General features: G+C 38.2%; 1 protein-coding gene across 5 annotated transcripts in view; it reads right to left on the bottom strand.

Moving 5' to 3' along the window:
• Window positions 1-25,761, bottom strand: part of LOC127413360 (LIM and calponin homology domains-containing protein 1-like) — a 133,760-nt gene that overhangs the window by 63,063 nt on the left and 44,936 nt on the right. For all 5 annotated transcript variants that reach the window (XM_051650451.1, XM_051650454.1, XM_051650453.1 and 2 more), the window contains exons 2-3: window positions 17,861-17,931; window positions 9,792-9,861 (exon numbers count right to left, since the gene is read on the bottom strand). In XM_051650451.1, coding sequence (XP_051506411.1) covers window positions 9,792-9,861; window positions 17,861-17,931 — 141 coding nt within the window. The remainder of the gene's footprint in view (window positions 1-9,791; window positions 9,862-17,860; window positions 17,932-25,761) is intronic.

Raw genomic sequence — 25,761 nt, 5'->3', positions numbered from 1 at the left:
ATGCATTTGTGCATTTTTGTGGTTTGAACATATAGTTACAAGGACTCACAACTTTGGCAGAACATTCCAAACCTTTAAAAAAAAAAAAAACGAATTAATTTTAAGGATGATTCATAACTCCATGACTATTTTGATAAGAGCTGATAACGTCCATCTATTTACAGTCCTTCTGTAAACTCTGACAAAATCTTGAAAACATTTCAGGTATGCACTTCAGGTACAGTAAGCATGTTGCCCTGTACGAGCATGCAGCCAGGAACTGAGAAACTACCTTATTATATTTTAGTAGTTTAAATGAAACAGTAAGCCTAAACAAACTTCAGACCCCTCTACAGTACAGTACATTATAAAATAGTATGTTTAGAGTGCCAAAAGTAGCATTAACCAAAAACAGGAAGAGGAAAGGGGAGTTAACATGTTTTATTATGATGCAGGAGATAAAAGTGTTTGTGCACAATTCTTTGCACTTCTACAGTAGTGCCAAACAGACCCACAATAAATGCATGCTTCCAGAAGGTGACAGATTTCAGCCTAGTAATGCAATAAATCAAGTTCTGCCATTTTGCTTTGAAATATTTCATGTTGAGTCAAAAGCTCCTGCGCCGTATAGCAGATACATCAACAAAGTTGCATCATTTTCCTTAAAGCTACATTTTTAATTAAATTCATTAGGAGAAACCAAAGTAATATTACAAAGCTTTTGCCGGATTATTTGCTGAGGCAAGCAAATTTATAGAAATATGCTTGTAGTATATATTGATCTAAATATATAAATTCATATTTAGCTATATTTATTTCTCTTGACTGCACTCTTGGATGTTTTAAAATGCATTTTTTTACAATGTTTTTTCACGATGCAATTCGTTTCCAACAATAAGTAATTTATCTGTCCTCCCTGAAAGTGAATATCCTGCGTGACATGGCACAATAACAGCTTATCAGAACATATTATGTATGTACTATGGATCAGTAATACACAGTAGTTTGGACCAATTAAATTTAACAGTAGGCGGTGCTATCCAGTGCAATGCCACAGAAAAATAAACAAATTGAACACTATAATATCCTGTCATCCTGTAGCTGGCTAAGACAAAAACTTGGATTTACATGGAAGAGATAGCTTTTATTGTTTGTTGCTTTATCGCATCGCATCTGGTCAGTTAAAGGGCAATAATTGAAATGGTGTTAAACATGATAGACAGCATAAGAAATGTTTGAGCACCATTGCCCAAGTGCAGTGTTCGGTGGCTCTGACATACATGCACAGTTATTTACATTCTGACACATTTACTTATTGTATAATTTTATAATTTATATAAGCATTCCTTATTGGATATTTTTCCTACTTTGTTGCAAAAACCTTTTTTTTTCTCCCCAATTTGGAATGCCCAATTCCCAATGCACTGTAGGTCCTCATGGTGGTGTAGTGACTCACCTCAATCCGGGTGGCGGAGGACGAATCTCAGTTGCCTCTGCGTCTGAGACCGTCAATCCGTGCATCTTATCATGTGGCTTGTTGACGTAGCGTGTGTGGAGGCTTCACGCTATTCTCCACGGCATCCATGCACAACTCACCATGCGCCCCACTGAGAGCGAACCGCATTATGGCTACCATGAGGAGGTTACCCTATGTGACTCTACCCTCCCTAGCAACCGGGCCAATTTGGTTGCTTAGGAGACCTGGCTGGAGTCACTCAGCACACCCTGGATTCAAACTTGTGACTCCAGGGGTGGTAGTCAGCATCTTTACTCACTGAGCTACCCAGGCCCCCATTGCAAAAACTGTTTTAAACTTTGCTAATTATTTTCGTTAAGAAATTTCACTGTTTGTGTAGCAGTTTGATCAGCTTTGGGAGCAACATTGCAGACACTAAACACCATAGTACATGCTTCCCAATTTTTTGAAAAGCACCAGCTGCTGCTGGACAGTATTACTTGAGAAAAATAAGTGGTTTACACACTATTAGATCTTGCATTTCGTTTTTTTTTTTTTTTATATTTTGTTTTTTGTTTTTCTCATCTGACAGTACCATTTTCTCATCCTAATTTTACATGGAATGCACTGACTCCCTTGCCTCCTTGGAGAAAACGCCTAAGTGTGTCTAAGTAGGCAGCTCACTAGCTTTTGGAACAGAGCTACTGTGAAAAAAACATGAGAGATCTTGACTGACATAACGGACAAGAGAGAGCATTCCAGAGCTTTAATGTGCAATAAGATATTCTGGCGTAATTTTAGCTCTGGGATCACAGTGAGACAGACGAAGCAAAGCCGAGAGAGTGATAGAGAGAGCATTGAGGAATGCAGTCATGTAATTACCCAAGTCTGTTATGAGCCATAGAAGGGGTGGCGGCACTAATTAGTAGATGAGGAAGATAAGACCAATCTAGCGAGTGAATGACGGAAGGGAGAGGAAGTGGCCCAGCCAAAGCAAACTTCCTTCAAACACTAATTTTGAACCCTGGGGTGACTGACACCTGTAATTTTCACTGTTTTTCATTCTCTTTATTTTACAATGTCTTCCTCAGGCTGCTGTAAGTTCCCTCTGTACGTCGCACACTTACTAACCTTTGGTTATTCCTGTTATGCCGTACTTTTTTAACTCTGTAACTTTAAAAAATAATAATATTTGTGGGGGACCTGGGTAGCTCAGCGAGTATTGATGCTGACTACCACTCCTGGAGTCGCAAGATCGAATCCAGGGCGTGCTGAGTGACTCCAGCCAGGTCTCCTAAGCAACCAAATTGGCCCGGTTGCTAGAGAGGGTAGAGTCACATGGGGTAACCACCTCGTGGTTGCTATAATGTGTGGTTTTTGCTCTCCGTGGGGCATGTGGTGAGTTGTGCGTGGATGCTGCGGAGAATAGCGTGAAAACTGAGATTCCTCCTCCGCCACCCGGATCGACTACCCCACCATGAGTACTTAGAGCCCATTGTGAATTGGGCATTCCAAATTGGGGAGAAAAAGGGAGGAAAAAAGAAATATTTGTGTTGTAATTTAAGTCAAGTTTATTTCTAAAGCACATTTAAACAACATAAGTTGACCCAAAGTGCTGCACAATTTAAGGAAGCAGAAATATGCTCTGGTCAAGCTCAGGTACCTAAACTTCATTAATCATAACTAAGGATGCAACAATATGAAAATGTTGGGCCAGTACAGATACCGATTTTAACCAAAAATTATAGGCAGATACCATTATCGATATTTTGAAACTTACCTTATTTTGTCATCAGATCACTGATTTACTTAGAAATGCTTAAAAAATGTACAAAGGGGTACAAAAGCTTTTTCACTGTTATAACTATAAATAATTTCGACAGAACATTGTATCTTTTGAACACATGACAGGCCAACATTTTAAGAGAGCCACAGTGAAAGATAAATACAAGATAAAAGATAAACAAAAATACAAACAATTACCAAAAATTTTAACATGACGATTGATATAAAAAAGGTTATTTTGTAATTCTAAAACATTTTTGCACTTCTGTTTTTGCAGTTTAAAATGCAGACGTGTAAGGGTTATTAATCACATAAAACCATATTGCAATTTCAATCTTAATTCAATCAATCATGCAGCATAATGGATATCATCTCAATGACTCAGAAGTCAAAGTCTGCTGGTTATTGAATGATTTTCCTCATGTAGCCTATAGATAAGTGATGCTTTAACAACTCTCATGTCCATTTTGCAGTTTTTTCCACATTAACATGAGAACGAGACAGAATAAAAATTAAATATTACATGCTCTTAGGACTTTGGCACTCCTAAGAACATGTAATATTTATTACCCCTATGTTTAACTAAATTAAAGTTATATATATATATATATATATATATATATATATATATATATATATATATATATATATATATATATATTATTATTATTATTATTATTATTTTATTTATTTATTGTATTTTATTAAAGATTACTCAGATCATTTAGATGGAATTTTGTAATTAAATTTAACTGCATAAATCTAAACACTAAATTTGAGTGTAATTTTATAAAACAAGATGAGATTTTAAAAGTGAGACAAACAGAATTCAAAACACAACAGAATCATTGCTATTACTTATTACTTTATACTGATGGATTCCCACCAAAATGATGTAATTTTCTGGAGGATTACACCATTAAAGAACTGGCTTTTTTATTTTTAGTTAAAGCTGAAGTATGTAACTTTTTCAGTGTTATAATACTTTCTCCTATCCCAGCTTAATATGCAGAGACAGCTATTAGTAAGCCATTCATAGGTTCATTTTACTGTAAACATTGTGATTCTGTTGCGCTATAAAAAATGATCTGTTTGTTTTGAGCGACCCGCTTAGAACCACCCCAACAACGTTACTAAACCAGTGGCGTGAGTTGGGGGCGGGGCTATCACTTTGTTTGACCAACAGCAGATGGGGGGCTTATTCAGAAAGCTTTTCTGAAAACAAAATGTATTTTTGCAATTCCATTTGGTGGTGACAAGTCCTTTTGTGCTTCATGTAGCTTTTTAGCTAATATCACTGGCCTGTGTTGTTTGATGTTACAGTCTGCTATTTTCATCTTAACTAGGATTTTAAAAACTCTTAGTTACATAATGCGAAATACATGTTTGTGTCATCAAAGCCTTGATTACAGTTCTTGATGTTACCTGTCTGATCAAAATACCTGACACAGTTTCATGGTGTTATTTGATTCAGTGTAAGAAGCTGTTACTTTAAGTGCCACATAACGTCCTGGTTACTTTCATAACCTCCATTCCCTGATGGAGGGAACGAGACGTTGTGTCAATGTAGTGACACTAGGGGTCACTCTTGGGAGCCCCAAACACTTCTGCTTTTTGAAAAAAGGCCAATGGGAATTGGCGAGTGGAATTTGCATGCCACTCCCCCGGACATACGGGTATAAAAGGAGCTGGTATGCAACCACTCATTCAGGTTTTGTGCTGAGGAGCCGAGACAAGGTCCCGGCCATTTCAGCAGGTAGTTCAGTGTTGTGGCAAGAGGGACACAACGTCTCGTTCTCTCCATCAGGGAACAGAGGTTACGAAAGTAACCAGGACGTTCCCTATCTGTCACTCTCTCGACGTTGTGTCGATGTAGTGACACTAGGGGTCCCTATTCAAAACGCCACGACTAGCTGAACTGTGTTGCGTGGACTGGCGGTGCGAGATGGGCAGACCACTGTGTGCCTCGTAGCCAGCACACTAGGCCGTCACTTAACTTCCCCCAACACTCTTATGAGCGTCGAATGGTCCTTCGGGAACAAGTCGACTGCCCAAAAACTAGGGACAGGCTAGCCCAGCCGTGGCCTTTTTTTTTTTTTTCAAAAAGAGTGGAATTTGTTAACCGACTGGGGGCCATAAATGTCTACGTCAGGGGGGGTGTCACTCCCAAGAGGAAGACACTGCAGAGACCACACCCTGCCCAGAGGAAAAAAAAGGGGGGGGGGTGGATTTTGAGTGGAAATACGTCACATGGTCTTACCGAGTCTTGTCGGAAGTATGTCATGGGGAGAAGTCCCATGGTAGGTCCTACCCGAGTGACCGGGGGCAGAGGGGCCTCTGCCCAAGGAAGACACAGTTTAACAACAGGGAAACGATTTAGCGGAAGACATCACATGGGGTCACCTACGGGGAACCAGCACATGTGGAGCACCTACCTCAGTACAGGGCCTAATTAGCACACGTACTGGGCCGGCAGCAAGTTTCTCCGCAAACTCGTCTGCCACAGGGCTAAGGAGGAAAGTCATCCAGGGATCATAGCTTGTGAACATGACTGGGAGTCGAAAGCGCACGTCTTCACCTCATACAAGGAGAAAGGCACTATGCACAAGCGGTACACCCAGCCAGTTGTACCGGAACTTACCTGCTCATACCTGACAACACACGGGACGAAACTGGCTCAACCCAGAGATTATAGAACCTCACAAAGGTGTTGGGTGTTGCCCAGCCCGTTGCTCTGCAGATGTCTGCCAAAGAGGCGCCAATGATCAGGGCCCAGGAGGCCGCTACACTCCTAGTAGAGTGGGCTCGTAGCCCCACAGGGGGCGCCTGTAGATCCCCAAACCTCTTGATGGAAGTGAGCGCAGTCAGGAGGGCAATCTTCAAAGAGAGTGCCTTAAGCTTAACTGACTCCAGGGGCTCAAAGGGAGCTCCCCGTAGAATCCGAAGTACTACAGAGAGGTCCCACGAGGGGATGAGGCGCAGTCTGGAGGGATTCAACCTCCTAGCACCTCTCAGGAACCTGATGATCAAGTCGTGCTTCCCCAAATACTTACCATCCACTGCATCGTGATGTGCCGAAATGGCAGCTACATACACCTTCAAGGTGGAGGGGGACAGCCGCCCCTCCAGCCTCTCCTGCACGAAGGAAAGCACCGATCTGACTGCACATCTCTGGGGGTCATTGCATCAGGAAGAATACCACTTAGCGAACAGACGCCACTCCAAGGCATACAGGCGCCTCGTAGAGGGAGCCCTAGACTGAGTGATCATGTGGTAGGTGGTAGGCCACTTAGGTCTTCCACGTCCCATCCAAGGGCTAGACATGGAGATTCTAGAGGTCTGGTCACGGGTGCCAGATGGTGCCCCGCCCCTGAGAAAGAAGGGGAATTCCTCAGGGGAATTCGTGGGGGCTGTTGTGAGGAGCGTGAGGTCCAAGAACCATGTCTGGGTGGGCCAAAAGGGTGCTACTAGGACAACCTGCTCCTCGTCCTTCCTGACCTTGCACAGAGTCTGTGCAAGTAGGCTCACTGGGGGAAACACATATTTGCGTAATCCCGGGGGCCAGCTGTGTGCCAGCATGTCTTTACCAAGGGGTGCCTCGGTCAGGGCGTACCAAAGCGGGCAGTGGGAGGATTCCCAGGAAGGGAATGCAAATGCAAGGTCGGTCCAAGGGCTGAAGAGGCGGCGACAGATCGGCGTGATGACCACGCAATGTGTCCCGCGGCGCCATGCCCATCTTCAGGGGAGAGTGGAGGGTTCCACTCTAGCCCAATGCTCGCTGCTGCCCGGGAAAGCATGTCCGTCATCTCCATGTCAGCCTGAGACTGGGCGACCACACCCGAAGGGGGAAGCCCAGCCGAAGCCTCCGCATCAGAGTGGACGAGCCCGCTCTCCGATGCTGCGCTCAATAGCTCATCGTCTTCCCGGGCCCCGAATAAGAGGTCTCGCCCTGAGACAAGCTGGTGGTCTCATCCGAGAGCCCGACCGGGGCAAGTGAGTGTGCTGAGGAATGGGAGGTCCGTGGGGGGTTACCCGGCGGAGGTGTTCCCATTGGAGTCCCCAAATCACCCCCAGTGCTAACTGACGTGGCCTCATACCTGTAGGTAGAAGGACCGAGGCGGGGAGCCGGTGGGGTGGCTTGCTTTCTTACGAAGGCAAGCCGCGACCGCAACGTTGCCATGGTCATGTTCTCGCAATGAGGACAAGACCCATCCATGAACGAAGTCTCCGCTTGGGCAGCGCCCAGACACGTAAGACAGCGATTGTGGCCGTCAGAAGCGGAGAGATAATGACCGCAACCAGGAATAACACACAAAAGGAAAGGCATCTTTAAAAAGACGTTCCGTGTGTGCCGCTCTTTTAGAATTGAAAATATACTCTTTTTGTTGTTCTGCCAAAGCACCCAGGGGCGTTCTCTGCACTCCACGGGTGCAGAGGGGAAGAAGCCGCTGAAATGCGCCGTAAAATCCAGCAGTTTGAGGTGATCGGTAGGGAGAAATTGAATTCAGTGCACTGAATGCAACCACTCGGTTCCGAAGAGAAAATCTGAACAAGTGGCTGCATACCAGCTCCTTTTATACCCGTATGTCCAGGGGAGTGGCATGCAAATTCCACTCGCCAACTCCCATTGGCCTTTTTCAAAAAGCAGAGGTGTTTGGAGCTCCCAAGAGTGACTCCTAGTGTCACTACATCGACACAACGGTGAGTGAGTGACGGATAGGGAACACAACATAGCAATCTTTATGTCTTGTTTTTTTTTTTTTTTTAAATAAGGCATTAATGCAGAAGAACAGCAGTATAATTTTACAGCATTATTTTGTTTTCTTTAGCACTTTTGTATGTTTTTGTGGCAGACCAATCCAATGTTACTGATGAGGAATATTTATGTTGTATTAACCCTGTAAACAATGTGTATTCCAGCTATTTACTGAGAAAGTATATGGCTGTGAGGTACAAATAGACCAAAGAATTTAGAGTATACTGGAGAAATGGTGCTCCCTGCTCCTTATTACAAGATGATGAAAACAGCTGTGGGGCTTTTGTGCTACTGGTGAGGCATTACAAGCTTCGTGGCCACAATCTTGTTTCTTTGTGTAATATTTTCCTTTCAATAAAGGAGTGCAATATAATTCAATAAATTATAAATTTACATATAATTTAATTATTTTTGTTTGCCAGAATGCTATTGCGCTGACTAGAGGCATCAGTCCCAGACAACTGACAAGACCACACACAAAATGCCAGATCTCCAGCTGTCATGTTGGATCCCAGTGTGCGTAAAGTGTACCCACATTTGCTGTCTTTTGTAGTAAGATGCACAACAGTTTATAATATTTTACAAGATACTAAATGTTTTTAATAATTCATAATAATTATTATTAAACTTTCATTTGAAGACATGGAAATATTACTAAAATGTCTGACAACCACCACAGAGAAGAATTACTGATCTTATGTTACACATTTAAAAATGTTTCCTGTATTGGAGCTGGAAACACAGTTTGGGAGCAGGTGAGACAAAGTGTTTGCCCCACCTATATCTGTGGTCACGAGCTGCTACTGATAACCAAGTCACACTATTCCGCCATGTGAAGATTGTTGATAAGAAAAACTATTTTTTATTTTGATTGTTTATTATTTTAATTTAGTTAGTTTTCAACCACTGTTTAGTTATTAGCATTTCCCTTATTTTGTGTAGACTGTATATTTTAGTTTACAATTTTTTTTTATTTTTTTTTATCAGTGTTTGTCTTAGTTTAAGTTTAGTATATGATAATAACTATGTCTCATGTCTATATAAACATAAGGTGATTTTATGTGGGATGTGATGAATGGAATTAACTTTTTTAAATGTTTCAATATCTTCAGAAACATAAACATTTTTCTCCTAGTGGAAGCAAACATTTGTTTAAAGCTTTCTGAAAGGCATCCAAGAAAACCTTTGCTGTGGATACTAAAAATCAAAGTATTTATGTTGAAAGTAGAGGAGAAAAGGGAAGAATATACAGCAAAATTGCATCACCACTACAAAATGACTCCTTTTACTGTCTGTTTTTATATTCTCGGGTAAACAGTAATAAAAAATATTTGCCATACTTTATAGGCCAAATTATCAGTGTATTCATCATCATTCAGATAGTCTCAGCTTCAGATGGCCAGCAGGCTTTCGTAGACCGTTTGATGCATATTGAACAAAAAATGCCAAAAGCTGGCTGAAATCACCAGTTTCAATCTGATTGACTTACTACTACAGACACGTTTTTATCAGTCCACTGGTTGGTACATGTTACAAGTTTCATGGTTCATAGCATTTAATCTTTAAACAATATTCCTACATAATTTCATTAATATTTGTAGGTATGCATATGTAAAGTTCTATCACACATATCAAACATTTGCATTGACAATGAAATATCAATATATGACAGCATCAAAAACATCAAATACAACTGTGCAGATAACAAAAAGTCTGGCCTACGAGATGACCTTTCAGCTAGCCTATGAGGAATGACAAAAGAATACAATGAAGGTGGTCAGAGAACATAATGATTGGATGGAGAAAAGTCCTTACCAGGGCAGCTACGGGAGTGGGCAGCCTGTTTATCTTCTTCACAAGACCTGGTTTGATTGAGCTCAGCAGTCTGAGAGAGAGAGAGAAAAAGAGACACATCAGACAGTCTGACTGAATCAGAGCCAAAGCCCACAGATCATTCCTTTCCAATCAAACATCTTTGATTAATGGCTGCTTTAAGGATTTGTCAACATGATAAGCAAAGTCCAAGAAACACCAGCAAAACATTGCACTCTTTGCTCTATGGGACATGGATCAGTGGAGGTTGCCACATCTGTCTGCATGAACAAGCAACGCAGACGATGAGGTTACATCACTCTCCAGCTGATAATGTTCCTAATATGGTTCCAAAGAAATGTATTTAGTTATTTTGGTTGGATGAGAACTTTTAGGGAATGTTAGTGTGGGAGAAGCAAGAAAAGAATGTGTAAAGTCAAGGTGTAGTCTAGGGGTCTGACTGAAGACAAGGGCACTAACAAGGGTTTTCCAGTGAAATGTCCAGGGGGGTGGGGGGGGGCGTCAAAAGTGAGTGAAATGATGTTGTAATCAGACGGGGTTTTTAAGGTGAATATTAGATGGATGTTTTAATGAGTAAAACATACCTCCCTAACTTAAAACTTTAACCTAAACCTAACCGATAGTGTTCAAAAAGAAAAAAACAAGAGGTAAACAAAACATCCTTACCCTTAACCAATGCCTTAACCTAACTGATAGTGTTTTAAAAGCAAATTCAACATCGAAAGCACATTTACTGAAGCAACCACATCATTTAGTGTCCCTTCTATGGCACTTTCGCTTCACTTTTGTTTCAAACGTCCTTGGCTGGGCTCGAGGCTCGGTTTTCGAGTCCAAAGTCCAACACACTATCAGTGAACTACAGCGCTAGCTAATCATGTTTGAATAAGCATGTAAATGTAAGTGGGTCTGTAATACAAGCATTAAAATGTATTGCTTTTCAAATAATGAATTAGAGTGTTTTGATTAATGACACACCGATATATTGGCCAGGCCGATTAATTGGACGATATTTGCCCATTTTGGCATCTGCCGATAACCATGTTCGCTTGGCCAATTAACAGAAGTGTTAACATTCCCTTTTGTCAGTTCCAAAATCTACCAATAGATTTATAAATGGACAGTCAACACTCTGTTTTCAAGTTTTTCTTTTCTTGAAACAGCCATAGTGCCCGTGATTTGTTTGAAAGTGAATAAAACGCACAGTTGTTGTAGCGCCTCTAGTGTTAATTTCACCAGGAAACTGCAGCAAAACGTTGAAAGCAGGAGTTTGCAAAAATGAAGTTATAGTAACGTTCATTCTACGAGACTAGGTTGCATATGACTGTCAAGGGGCTGTCAAGCTCCAAAAATGTAAAAAAACCCACCATAAAACCACCATAAATGTAGTTCATATAATTTTTCCAAGCCTTCTGAAGCCCAAATATGGGTTTGTGTGAAGGAAAGTCATTATCCACAGATAATCTTGCATTCTGTTACCACACATGCTAGAACAGATGGCATCAATGACGGTACACTTACTGTACATTTCGGTCTGTTCCTGACACAGTGAAATCTGTTGGCCTCAGGCTTATTGACCTGTTTCAGTGCCGTCACTTTTTCCTCGCAACCGCCATATTTGCGACCATCAGCAGGAGGAAACAATGGCGGTGAATGGGAAAACACCCGTTAAACGATATCAAGAAAACCCTCAAAAATGCTTTTGATCCATGCAAAGTCCCAGGAAATGTGCATACAGGTCTGAAGTCAGCTAAAATATAGCCAAATTTGACTTTCACGGACATTTAAATATATTTTATCCATTCATCTCTGTACACCGAGTCTGATGAGTGACCAGGGAGTGCACACGCCTACTGGTACATCACCATTAACATCTCTCATTCAGAGGTTACACATATTTGTGTTGTTTTCTGCTCTGATTTGGTCACACTATTACAAAACGTCTGTGATTTATCCCGTCTATATGAATGTAAAAGCTGCTTTTAACTCATGAAGAACACACAGAAAGCAACAAGGCATACTAGTGAATAAGACTAATATGTTTACATTGTGGTCTGATGGTGTGAATAAAGTCTGTGTTTCATGGTCTTATGATGTGTTTATTGACTAACATTAGTATATATACATTAAATATATACTACATAGTGTTTTTAAATGTATTAATGTGTATCAATGTGTTACAATAATGACATACTGGGTGTTATGAATAACATCATCCTATGTGCATTTCCAGTTTAATTGTATCTGAATCGATGATGTTATAAATATAATTGACATGTGTACAGATACTGTAACTGGCATGTCTAAATAAATGAGCAAAGAACAAGTGTTTTATCCATGCTTTCACCCTTCATCGCTGCTTGACTTTGGTTAAATGAAGCAGTGCCACTTAAAAGACAAAGCTTTATTGAAAGAAAAAATTAATTTTGGCTATAGAAATAGATTTATAGAAATAGAAATATTTAGAAATAGAAACAAAAACGTAACTGGCTTTTGCCGCATCCCACAGCACAACACAATAAAGAAATATGGAATTTTGGTCACAAACATGGTGGACCGGTCATACAGTGATGTCACACGAAACAAGTCAATACTGTATATACCGCATGAGTCATATGGACCAGTTGTTCCCAACCTTTTTTTCCTTAAAGCCCCCCTTCTAACGTACAAGAAAGTCTGCACACCCCAACTGGTATCGCGCATTTTATCGGTCTTTGACCGCCTCACAGCGCATGAGGTTCCGCGTTCCCCCCGTGAACTCTGGTGCCCCTCTAAGCGAGTTTCTGAGTGTGTTTTATGTCAAGCTGTAAATGTGAGAAGTGTTTGAGGATGCACCTGTAATGTCTTAAAGGGATCAGACATGAGGGGTTTCTCTGGCCTGTCCCACAAAAGTCATGCTACGGACACACTCATGTACTAGATCATTCATGCGTTTATATTAGTCTTGACCTGAACACAGCCTGTACTTACTGAAAAGCAGCTGTCAGAATTGAAACAGTATGTGTGCATCAGTGTGTAAGTGTGTGAACTATAAAGGGTCCATGTGCTCATGTTTCCTGTTTGTCCTGAGGAGATTATGGGCATGGGGCTGGATTCACCAAACATTCTTAAGAATGACATTCTTAACTCAAATTACTTTAAGTTATGAATATTTTCTAAACTTCTAAAGAATGTTCTAAGTTTTTTTCTTAAACCGTCAACATTTAGAGCTAGATACCTCCTTACAAAGTTATCCTAATAATTTCTGTCTTATGCATACTGCACACAAAAATCAAGCTTTAGTCTGATCGACTGGCTTTATGCAATTTCCAGGTGTCTTCCAGAAATGTTTTTACCAGTCTGCTGGGAAAGTTGTGTTTACCAGTTCTCAGGTTGCTACAAAGAATGCTAACAGGAAGAACTAATGGCGGGATTTACCGAAGATTTACCAAATTATGGTACTGAAACTCTGAAATATATCAAAGAGTTTTGAGACACTTAATAGCACGCAAACAGCATGTCATTGAGTACACCTGTAGGCTATATTCTGCTTTGTTTTTAACAGTTATGTTTCATTTCAGATCTACCTGGCCTTAAACATCTTGGTAACTTTCATGTTGGTCAAACACACCTAACAGGTCTAAATGACCGTTTCTGGGTCAGAATGATTTAATCCCAATATGTAGCCTGGCTACATAGTGACTCTTTGGGTTAGTAATTACAATTATCTTAAAGGGATTGCTCACCCAAAAATGAAACTTCTGTTATAATTTACTCAACGTCATGTTGTTCCAAACCCATATGACATTCTTTCTTATGCGGAACACAAAAAGATCATCTTTTTAATACATTGACAGTTAATTAAGACACAAATTAAAGCTTCTAAAAAGACCCAAAAGCATCATAAAATGCGACATTTTTCAAGTCTTCTGAAGGCATATGATGGTGAGAAACAACTCCAAATTAGGGCTGGGTACTGATACAGATTTCCCGATTTGATTCGATTTTAATTCATTTTCAAAAACGTTTCATTCAACTCTGATTCATTTAGGTATATTTCAGTTATAATGTCCAATTTGCTTATATATAAAATAAATTCTCTCTTAGCTACGCTGTAAATTATTCAGGAAACCTTTTAAATCGGTACATTACAAAAACATTCATTTATAAATTAACAACAGGACCCAAACTATGCAGATAAATTGCTATTTACTTAACAGGTATAATAACAATGACAATGAAAGTAAACTTTAAAGTAAATGGTAAAATATTAATTTGGTGGTTTTAAGAATCAATATTGGGATCGTTCAAATAAAGATTGCAATTTATCAGAAAATTAATATTTTTACCCAGCCCTACCCAAAATGTAAGACATTTTTCAGTGAAAATCTTGCGCATTGCAAGGATTGTTTACAGTGGCAGGAGTGTTCATGCGAGAACTTTGTTATTGTTGTTATTAGCACCAAAGAAAGATTTTTTGTTTTTGGGTGCACTTTAAGAACAACATACTGTGTGTGAACGGAAATCACAACAAAGATTTATACACGAGGTTGTGTGTGTGTATGTGTTTGTTTGTGTGTGTGTGTGTGTGTAGGAGGGAGTGTCTGTATGTGCATGTTTGTGTGATGAACAATGATGACATTTTAATTACCCGACCATAACAGTAAGTGTGTAATGAGGCGTAGTGAGCAGAGCTTTGAAGTGTTGAGCTAAACACCCCCTAAAACCTCCAACACAAACACTGCTGTTAACAATTAGTCTAATGATAACCAACACTGTTAAAAACTAGCCATAAAACCACTGAACGGTATGTTAGGTGAGAATTTTCCTGCTCAGATCTAAATATGAACTCAATCAACAGCATTTCTGTCATAATATTTATTACCACAAAACAATTATTTCGACTTGTCCCTCCTTTTCTTAATAAATAAATACAAATCAAGGTTACAGTTAGGCGCTTACAATGATAGTAAATGGGAATTTTTTCTGGAGGGTTTTAAAGGCAGAAATGTGCAGCTTATAATTTTATAAAAGCACTTACATTAATTATTCTGTTAAACCTTGTTTATTATTTAAGATGTAAAGTTGTGTAAATCAATGCTTTTACAGTTGTTTTAGGGTTTACATTACGTTGTCATGGCAATGAAGTTGTAAAATTGAATAGAAATGTACACAGAAACAGTTAGTAAGCGATTTTATCACTATAAAATCATGTTAACATGCATATTGTTCACGGCTTTTGGCTATACTTTAGTATTTTAACGTTTACGGATTGGCCCCATTCACTTCCATTGTAAGTGCCTCACTGTAAGCTCGATTTTTGCTTTTTTTTTTTTTTTTTTTTAAGAAAAGGAGGGACAAGACTAAATGAATTTTTGTGGTAATCAACATCAGGCCACAAATGCTGCTGATTGAGGTTAACTTATTTTGAACCAGAATATTCCTTTAACAATTGACTCATTTGTGTCTATTTTAGAAGAAACAGTCTCCCAAGGTATGGAAGAAACCTCTGAGCAATAAAACCTTGGGATCAGATCCCACACTAAATAATAATCTTAATCAGAATTTATTTATTAAAGGAAAACTGACTCTAGAACAGGCTTTAAAAATACCAAAAGTACAGCGATTTTAAGACTCAAAAAATCATATGTAAATTAACTGGTTTTATTCAAGTAAAAAATTACATTTAATATTACACCAATGAATATTGTTTTTAAGGGTTTAAGGTTAGAAAGTGATCTTTAAGGTAACAATTTCAGGTTAAAATGCTTCTCCATTTTATGTTTTAATCAGATGTGTGTGTGTTTGGCACAAGTGAAGACAGCCACATGTTCTGCACATTACATTCCCTTGCACTATCTGTATATAACAGATTTGTATTTGTACATGTGTGTATATATATATATATATATTGTCTTATTGTGTATTTCTATATATACTTATATTTTCTATGCGCTTTTTATTTTTATTCAATTTTTTGTCTTGTATTGTTTGTGCACTGGAGGCTTCTGTCATCAAGACAAATTCCTTATATGTGTAAGCATACTTGGCATACTTGGCAAAAAGCTCATTCTGATGTTTCAGTTTGGCCCTTCTTTTAGCTGTCTTAGGGGGTCTGCTGTCTCCCTCACACACACACACACACACACACACACACACACACACACACACACACACACACACTTGTGCTGATGACAGGCTTGTCACTATTGGAGGACAGAGCTCCATATTTCTCACAGATCTCTGACAGGGAAAGGATAGGTCAGTTCACTTCCTGCTAAAGAAAAACGTGTGTGTAACAAAACTTTGACAGGAAAGACACATTTAGACACACAGGTGTCCACTGCAGAAGTTTGTTTATTTATCACTGTGCAACATCTCTTTTTTTTTTCTTCTTTTTTGAATCCCCTTTTTTCTCCCAATATGGAATGCCCAGATCCCACTAAGTAGGTCCTCGTGGTGGCGCGGTTACTCAATTCAATCCGGGTGGCGGAGGACAAGTCTCAGTTGCCTCAGCTTCTGAGACCGTCAATCCACGCATCTTATCACGTGGCTCGTTGTGCATGACACAGCGGAGACTCCCAGCATGTGGAGGCTCATGCTACTCTCCGCGATCCACGCACAACTTACCACGTGCCCCATTGAGAGTGAGAACCCCTAATCGTGACCACGAGGAAGTTACCCTATGTGACTCTACCCTCCCTAGCAACTGGGCCAATAAATAGCAACATGGCACTTAAGCACACTTGCTTGTGTGATATTGCATTCACATAAAGATTATACTTTAAGAACAGCTTTTAAAGGGATAGTTTTCCAAAAATGAACACTCTGTCATCACCCTCATGTGACTTTCTTCCTTGGAACATGAAAGGAGATGTTAGGCAGAATGAAAGCCTCAGTCACCATTCACTTTCATTATATGAAAAGAAATGGTGCAATGACAGCTAATAGTGACTGAGGTTTCAGTTCTTAACAATCACCTAACAACTCCTTTTGTTTTCCAAAAAGAAAGTCATACAGGTTTGAAACAACATGAGCGTAGGTAAATTATGACTGACATTTCAATATTGGGGTGAACTATCCCTTTAGGAGTTTCTCTAAAACATTTCTGATGTATAGAATATTGTATGAACTACTTTTATAATGCTTCTGACATGTATGGAGATTGGCAGTCTCCATTTATTTTCATTGAATGGAAAAGAGCAGCTCATGTTTCATAAAAGAAAAAAAATAAGTTTGGAATAACCTGAGGGTGAGCAAAAGATGACACATTTAACATGTTTTGGTGAACTATCACTTAAAGTGCACCTTTTATGGGTTTTAAATGTGCCTAATTTTGTTTTAAGGGTCTCATACAATAGATTTACATGCATCCAAGGTCAAAAAAACACTTTAATTTGCTCATAATTTAAATTGCAGTATTACCTTTTTTACCCAGTGTCTCCAACGACTCCTTCAATGATCCATTCTAAAGGATTCATTCTAAACTCCTCCTTTCAGAGAGCCTACACTGACCAGTCTGTTGTGATTGGTCTACCGCTTACAGTGCGTGTCGGAAAGGAAACGGCCACTACCATATCCAAGTTTCAGCTCCGTCTGAAAAAATTTCTGTTTTACCTTACCAATTTGAGCCCGAGTCCGATAGTGATATATCGGAAGATCAACCCGAACCACCATCGCAAGCACAACGAGAACAGGACGTTTCTCAGTGGTAAGTTTATATGTAGTTTGACAATAACATGAGTTAGCCGGTTAGCAGAGGCTAACAGCTAACAGCGTGCACTGGCTGTACATGTAAACAGACCAGTGGTGGGTTTTTTGTTACCAAATTACGTAGGTTAGAACAGGAAATAAGTCTGGAATTACTAACGACTCGTTTCAGGTGTTCAGAATCGGTTCTTTCTTTTGGGAGTCAATAACTCCACATTTCGTGCACTTTGATTTATGAAACTTTGCAGACTTTTATACATTCACAAACAGCTATATAACACACTACATGAAAGGTAATATTTGAAAACCATAATAGGTGCTCTTTAAAATGTGTCTGTATTTTTGTAGTTTATGAGAGCACTTACTCGCACAGTAGAATGCCGTTGTCGAGTCCACCTCTGAAGTCTTTGTCACCAAAAATTCTGCCGGTCACTGCCTGCAATCACACACACAAGCAATTTAATCACACAGTTCCAACCAGAACAGATTCAACTCCACCTCAGTTAGATATAAATATTCTAAGCAGCCATATAAAGGTTTAAAAAGCATCCATGTGTAATTCTGAGAGCTTATTACTGAGTTAATCTTGAATATTGTGTAAAATTCAAGATGAGAATCAAAAACAAAACAGAAGAACAGAGCAACAAGAAATTACCTTCCATGACGCAGTGCAAATCAAAGCTTACTGTAATTCTGACAACTGCTACAACAGAGAAGTGGAGTGAGAGAGAGAGAGAGCGAGTCACTCTCTCTCTCTCTCTCTCTCTCTCTCTGACAGCGCAAAGCTAACAGGCTTGGTGTAAGCAGCCGTCATCCTTAATAAATCTCTCTCAGGCAAGTAAACACACTAATTATTCTTGACATTTAGGATTTAGCTTCTTGTGTTCTGCTCCTTCAGAGGCAAAAGCCATACGCAGGTTGCGTATTTACAGTTTTAAAGTGCTGTAATTATTACATAATAAAGCAGCTCATTTATTTTAGTGCATTTTACAATCCTACCTCAAAATAGCTGAGATCTACTAAATGCTTTTATAAGAGTCCAGAAAGAACAACTTGGGCGGAGATTACAGCAGTAACACACTTGAGTCTTGTGATTTGTGGTCAAGACAAATAACACAATATAACAAAATAACACAAGAATAACAGAAGAAAAAAGGTAGATTATATGAAATGAAAGGTATTGGCACATAGAAAACATGATTTATTAGTTTTGCTAAACATATAAACAAACTAAAGTTTTGGTACCATAGTAACACAATGATTTTTGGACACGTACCACGACAATACCATGTGATTTGTTTTATATATATATATATATATTTTTATTATTATTATTGGAGTAATATGTAAATAGTGATGTGCTACAGTGGTCGACTAATCGACTAGTCGCCCAACAATTGACTAGTCGATTATTGGGGTCGACGACTATCATTATCATCAAATTTTTAGTGCTGGTGGTTTTAATAGGAGACGCATGCCTTATAGTAATTGAGAGACACAACTTCATGGAGAGCGTTTTTGCGTGAATATAGCTTTCTGTGCTTAACAGTGAATAACAGTCAGCACAGTAAAACCCTCTGAGAGAAGTTTCGTATCTTGAATGCTTTAGGTTTAGTCTTTTTATTCACCACTGCTGTTACAGCAAGCAAAGCAGTGAATCAAAACCACATTACAAAACAATCACTGTCAGACGTTAAATCCTCTGCTATGAGTAATATTCACGTATTTGTGAGGTGTTTTGTAGAGATTAAAGTCTTTTGCTAATTCTGTCTGAGACTGCTTAAATAAATAGTTGCCGTTATAAAGGTTTAAACTGCTTGATGTCGTGAACTAGATATGTACATGCATCATTATCTTGCAGTTCTGCGCTTTTGAATGTGCAGCGAGGATCACCCTGAGCCTCCAAAGCTCTCTGTTCACATTGAAGTGCATCATTCTGCATCCAGGATGTGCATAAGTTGTTTTCTTTTCGTTCGTTTTTTTTTTTTTTTTTTTTTTGCCATTCTTTATTGGAGCCTTTCTTATTTATTTTCTTACTTTGATAGATGTATAATAAGATGTTATAGTTATTTAGCGTATTTATTTGTTGAATATCCGTTAGTTATAATGTTGAAGTGCTGTGCTTAGCATCTGATCGGGGTCATGTGAACATAACAAATCCTATATTATACATTATTATACAACACCAACAAGTCGACTAGTCATTCAAACAAATGATCGACTAGTCAATTATGAAAAATTTTAGTTTTGCGTATCCCTAGTAAATACTCACTCAATATCATGGTACATGGGGTTAATGATGTGATGCTCATTTTTCTAGATCTACTAAAGCTGCACTACGTAAGATTTTTTAGTTAAAAATTAACAAATTGCCATTATTTATTGAGTACATAAACAATCGGTGTTCAAAACAATGTCCATACCTTGCATTACGGTAAGCCTATAAAAATGAATTGTGTTTTGAAATGTCGGGTCGGATTTGTGTGAAATCGCTGGGTTATGTTGTGTATCCTTACGTCATTAAATAATGTCCGTAAACACAGGAACGAAGAACCGGCCGTCACATGTTCTGGCTGGAGAAACTACGTTCAGTTCAGTCACACTCACACAGTTCAGGACAGCATCGTTGCAGTCTAGATGAATGTTTATCTGTTATCCGTTTGGCGAAGTCGTTTATCTGCTATAATGCTTGGATATGTTTTCTGGTAGGGTTGTTGAATCTAATATTGCTTGGCATGCTTGTATGTATCGAACATTATTTGTGTTTAACTGATCGCGATGTATCTATGTTGTCAGTAGAAATTACTTTGACATGTTTGCTAATTTTTATGACTTATGAAATTGACTACTTGTAATTGTTATACTGCATATTTAAGCATATTATATTCATGTTTAATAAAGTATGTTTTATCCCCATCATTATTGAATCTTCGTTTTATGTTTTTAGTTTACAGTGTTATTGTGTGCATTGCATAGACATACTATTGTAGTATTACAGTTCACTTGCATTATCAACTGAGGCTGTACAATATAATATAATAATAATAAAGTCTTCCATTGAACTCTTATCAGCCATATCACGAGTTTCATCTCTTAAATTGATAAGTGTAGTACAACACAAACATTAATAGTACATAAAACACTTGAAAAATCATATTAAAATAAACTGGTCGTGACTGAGGTGACTGAGTCCTCTATGTAAAAGCCCTTTGAGCATAGTATCAGAAAAGTGCTATAAGTGTAAAATTAAATCATTCAAATATGTTAATAGAAGTGTTTTTTATGTTCATCAAAGCAAGTAATATTTCAGTTTTAAATGTTTAATTGTATAACTTAATATCAACATGAAAATAGCATGTTATTAGTCTGGCTTTGAATATCTCCCAGTCATGATCACACACAGGCGATGTCCAGATAAGCTCAAATCATGAGATTCATCTGCCAGAAGAGCAGTGCCGAAACACGACTCACGTAAAGTGTTTTTCCAAAAATTGCTTGCAATTTTAAGTTTTAACCTCAGATGTCGCTAGAGAGCACAAAGTTACGTAATGCAGCTTTAAATTATTCCAAAAAATTATTATGCAATTCACGCAAAACAATTATTTGAATACACCTCTACTGTGTTAAATGTTTTCAATGTCTGAGTTTAAAGTTATTTTGATATTTTTTCTAAGGCTAAAAATAAAAAAAGTGGTATAACCATTCGGACACAGCAAAAATGTCATAAATCAATACATAAATCTCATTTTATATATAATAAATAATAATAATTTTATCATCTCAGACAACCTTATTTGTTAATGGTCACTATATCAAAGTACAATGGTATTACCATTTGAAAACATCAACATACAACTGCAATACTTTTTGGGGAGTGACATTAGCACACCCTAAGTGGCTACCAGAAGCTTTTCAGCCTATTTCCAGTTCAAACTGTGAAAGCCTAGAACAAGTTTGGGATTTGAGAACATCTAGAAAACGCCCAAGCACCAGAAGCACCGCAAATGCTATCTGTGCCTGATAAATGCATCAGCCGTTGTTGTTATGCTTTGTGCAAAACATATAAAGAATATTTACAGCACAAAAGGCCAAAGAAAAAGCATTATAAGGATTGCATGCTTTTTCTCTTTCATTCCATTGGTTTATAAAACCCACCAGTTTTAAACTAACTAGCTATTTGTGGCACAGAATGCAGGCTTGTAGGTTCACCTCAGCATTCCATCGGCACAAACATTCAATCTCCATCTAAACTCCACAGTAGCTTCTGGCATTTACCCGGCATTTCACAATCAAAAACAATCGGTGCAGGTCGTCCCAGGCCACTCAGTTAGTCGTTGGAATGCATCCCCTTTGCTGCGACAAATGGAATGCATCCCGGTGTGTGTCTGCATTGTTTCCCTAAACAATCAAAAGATGTTTCCTTTTTTTCTGCAACTCTGCTCCCAACGGACATTTTAATGACATAACATAGTCCATTCTCAAGCATCCGCATCCAAGTTTACCACGTCCCCGGCTTTGTTGTGCTCTGCAGGGGAGCACAACAGAGGGAACTCAGTAAAGTTACGAAGGAAAAAAATGCAAATATTTTCTCATGAGACAGTGGCATGCTGGGTCACTTAAATGTTTACAAGATGATCTGAATTTTAAGAGATGTTTAAATGGAGCATCTCTAAACAATCTTGAAATGTGTGACAGTTTAAAACAACAAAACAGCTGCTATTACTGATACCAGACATAGCACGAAACTTGAAAGAAGTTTGGTTGGGTAAATTTAATAATAAATTGACTTTAAAATTGATAGCAGAGCCATCTGATTTCAATAATGTGGAAGGTTCCGGATTCACTATAAATTAAGTTCTATCAACAGCATCTATGGCAATGTCAATTACCATACAAAGTGATTGCGTACATTAGGTAAAAAAAAAGTAATAAATAAAAAAAAAAAACAGTACTGCACTTAAAATGGAAGTAAATGGGCCATGCACTTTAAAGGAATAGTTCACCCAAAAATGAAAATTGTCATCACTTGCTCACTCTTATGTTGTTCCAAACATGTATGGCATACCTTCTTTTGTGAAACACAAAAAAGTCACCATTCACTTACATTGTATGGAAAAAAACTGCAATGAAAGTGAATGGTGACTGAGAATAGCATAGTGCCTAACATCACTTTTTGTTAATAGGAAGAAAGTCATGTGGATTTGGAACAATGTGTGGGTGAGTAAATGATGACAATTTTTATTTTTGGCTGAACTATCTTAAATAATGTTAAATAGAACATAAGTGTGTTTTTACATCCCTTTATACTGATACTTATAAAAGTATATACAGGAAAGCTTATTTCTAAACTTCTGAATGAAGCAAGGACATACAAGTGTGTCCCATTAGAGCGAATTCCTGCTGAAAATAGCTTAATACCACTAAACCAGACCTCTCCAGAACAGATCCAACCCATCACATGACTTGCAGACTCTTCTCATAAACCAACAACCTGAGAGTGAAACCACATCATCCAGAAGGCTCTTGGTGTATTTGATCAGGAGTGCACATTAGAGGGCCTTCTAAACATCATTTTCATGTCTGAAGTGGGACATGCCACATCAAGCAACTATTATGCTGTCTGCTAGACTTAATTACTGTTTTAGTTTCCATAAACAGTGTTGGTAAAATCAGACAACTGATTACTGCAAACTGAAAATAATAGCAATAATTAGCAGCTAATCTCTTTGTCCTGGTAATTACTATTGCAAGAGACCAGCTTACACAGTTTTTCATAGGAGAATGTATGACTAACTACTAGGTATACAGCTCACTAGGTTTAGAGACGAAGCCTACAGTATGTATTCATGTCTTGCATTTTGCCACCACAACTATCCTTTACTCTCTCAACACACTGCCACTCATTGTGTTATTTGTAATTATTAGACTAAATGTAGTATTGCAGAAAGCTAAGGACTTAGAGAGCATGAAATATTAAGTGTCAGAAAGTGCTGAATATGTGTGATGAGTGATCAAAGGGTTATTCTCAGGTACCATTTGCATTCCTATCACTTACTACTGATATAATTCAATTGATTTAACTCTTTTTAGTTTGTAATGCAAAAGACCATTTAAAATCAAATAAAATATATTTTAAAATGTTAGTTTAAAAAAAAAATCATACATAAAATTACAAACTAAAAATAATATAGAATAATAAAAAATATATTATTTTATTATTTTATTTATAATTATACAGTATACATTCTAATAATAATATAAATAAAAAACTAAAACAATATAGAATAATACAAATAATATTTGTATTATTCTATTTCTAATATAAAATAATAATATTAATATATATTAATAATATATAAATAATAAAAAAATAAATGTATAAAATAGAATAAAAAAATAATTCTACCTAAACTTTTAAAAATGTAACTGTCAACATAATGATGTGACATTTCACCCTTTATAAACAATGTTTTGATATATATATATATATATATATATATATATATATATATATATATATGTGTGTGTGTGTGTGTGTGTTTATTTTTTTCAGAAAAATATTGTTCTTGGCACAAGGAAACTGACTGTACATAATGTGTTGTTCAATGATATTTGGTATAGTGTAGCTATTGGACATTTTTGCAGTGATCTTCAACCCGGTAACATTCAACCACAAAACCGAATGTAATAGTGCTGGAAAAAACATTTTAAAATATTATTATTATTATTACTATTGTCAATTACAATGTGTGATTTATTTGCTAGCACTGTTTCCGGAAATTAACCTTTTTTCTTTCTTTTTTTTTTTTTTGCATAAAAATCGTTACTTAAAACACTACATGTAACACTTTATGAAAGCTATTAAAATCAGCAGTGATGCAAGACTGCTCCATCTCAAAGAACTGGATGAAAAGACTTAAATGAAGTGATTGTTATGACTTTTTATATGCATTGCTCAGTGAGGAAGCACACCCTTCATTCTGTCAGATAGTTGGGTGAGTGTATGGCAAGGAAGAATACAGTCTTTCTTCCTGCAGTCTGAAGAGCAGCAGGATCCATGCGGTTCAGCCAAAGGTTAGAGAGCAAATCCATCTCACAGTAAGGGCTCAATGCAATTAAGTTCACTTCTATTCTCTCCTGTGACAGCAACTGAGGTGACTGACGTTCAACGTGCAACATCAAGAAATATACATATAGGAACTCTGAATTCTTGGATATCACGTTGAATATCACTGAGTGAGTCTTGGCACACAGTGGTATTCAGCTTCTTTTGATACAATATAAGAGAATAGGCATTATGCAGCTTTTTCACAATGTACAGAGTTTGGTGCATACTGTGCATCCAGAAAGTATTCACAGCGCTTCACTTTTTCCACATTTTGTTATGATACAGACTTATTCCAAAATGGATTAAATTAATTATTTTCATCAAAATTCTACAAACAATACCCCATAATGACAACATGAAAGAAGTTTGTTTGAAATCTTTGCAAATTATTAAAAAAAAAAAAAATCACATGTACATAAGTATTCACAGCCTTTGCTCAATACTTTGTTGAAGCACCTTTGGCACCAATTACAGCCTCAAGTCTTTTTGAGGATGATGCTACAAGCTTGGCACACCTATTTTTGGGCAGTTTCTCCCATTCTTCTTTGCAGGACCTCTCAAGCTCCATCAGGTTGGATGGGGAGCGTCGGTGCACAGCCATTTTCAGATCTCTCCAGAGATGTTCAATCGGGTTCAAGTCTGGGCTCTGGCTGGGCCACTCAAGGACATTCACAGAGTTGTCCCGGAGCCACTCCTTTGTTATCTTGGCTGTGTGCTTAGGGTCGTTGTCCTTTTGGAAGATGAACCTTTGCCGCAGTCTGAGGTCCAGAGCGCTCTGGAGCAGGTTTTCATCAAGGATGTTTCTGTACATTGCTGCATTCATCTTTCTCCTCGATCCTGACTAGTCTCCCAGTTCCTGCCACTGAAAAACATCACCACAGCATGATGCTGCCACCACCATGCTTCACTGTAGGGATGGTATCGGCCAGGTGATGAGCTGTGCCTGGTTTCCTCCAGACATGATGCTTGCCATTCAGGCCAAAGAGTTCAATCTTTGTTTCTCATGGTCTGAGAGTCCTTCAGGTGCCTTTTGGCAAACTCCAGGAGGGCTGTCATGTGCCTTTTACTGAGGAGTGGCTTCCGTCTGGCCAATCTACCATTCAGGTCTGATTGGTGGAGTGCTGCAGAGATGGTTGTTCTTCTGGAAGGTTCTCCTCT

This window comes from Myxocyprinus asiaticus, chromosome 22, assembly GCF_019703515.2.
Source record: "Myxocyprinus asiaticus isolate MX2 ecotype Aquarium Trade chromosome 22, UBuf_Myxa_2, whole genome shotgun sequence".
NCBI lineage: Eukaryota > Metazoa > Chordata > Actinopteri > Cypriniformes > Catostomidae > Myxocyprinus > Myxocyprinus asiaticus.
Note: the sequence above shows the minus strand (reverse complement) of the source record. Positions and strands in the feature narration are given on the sequence as shown.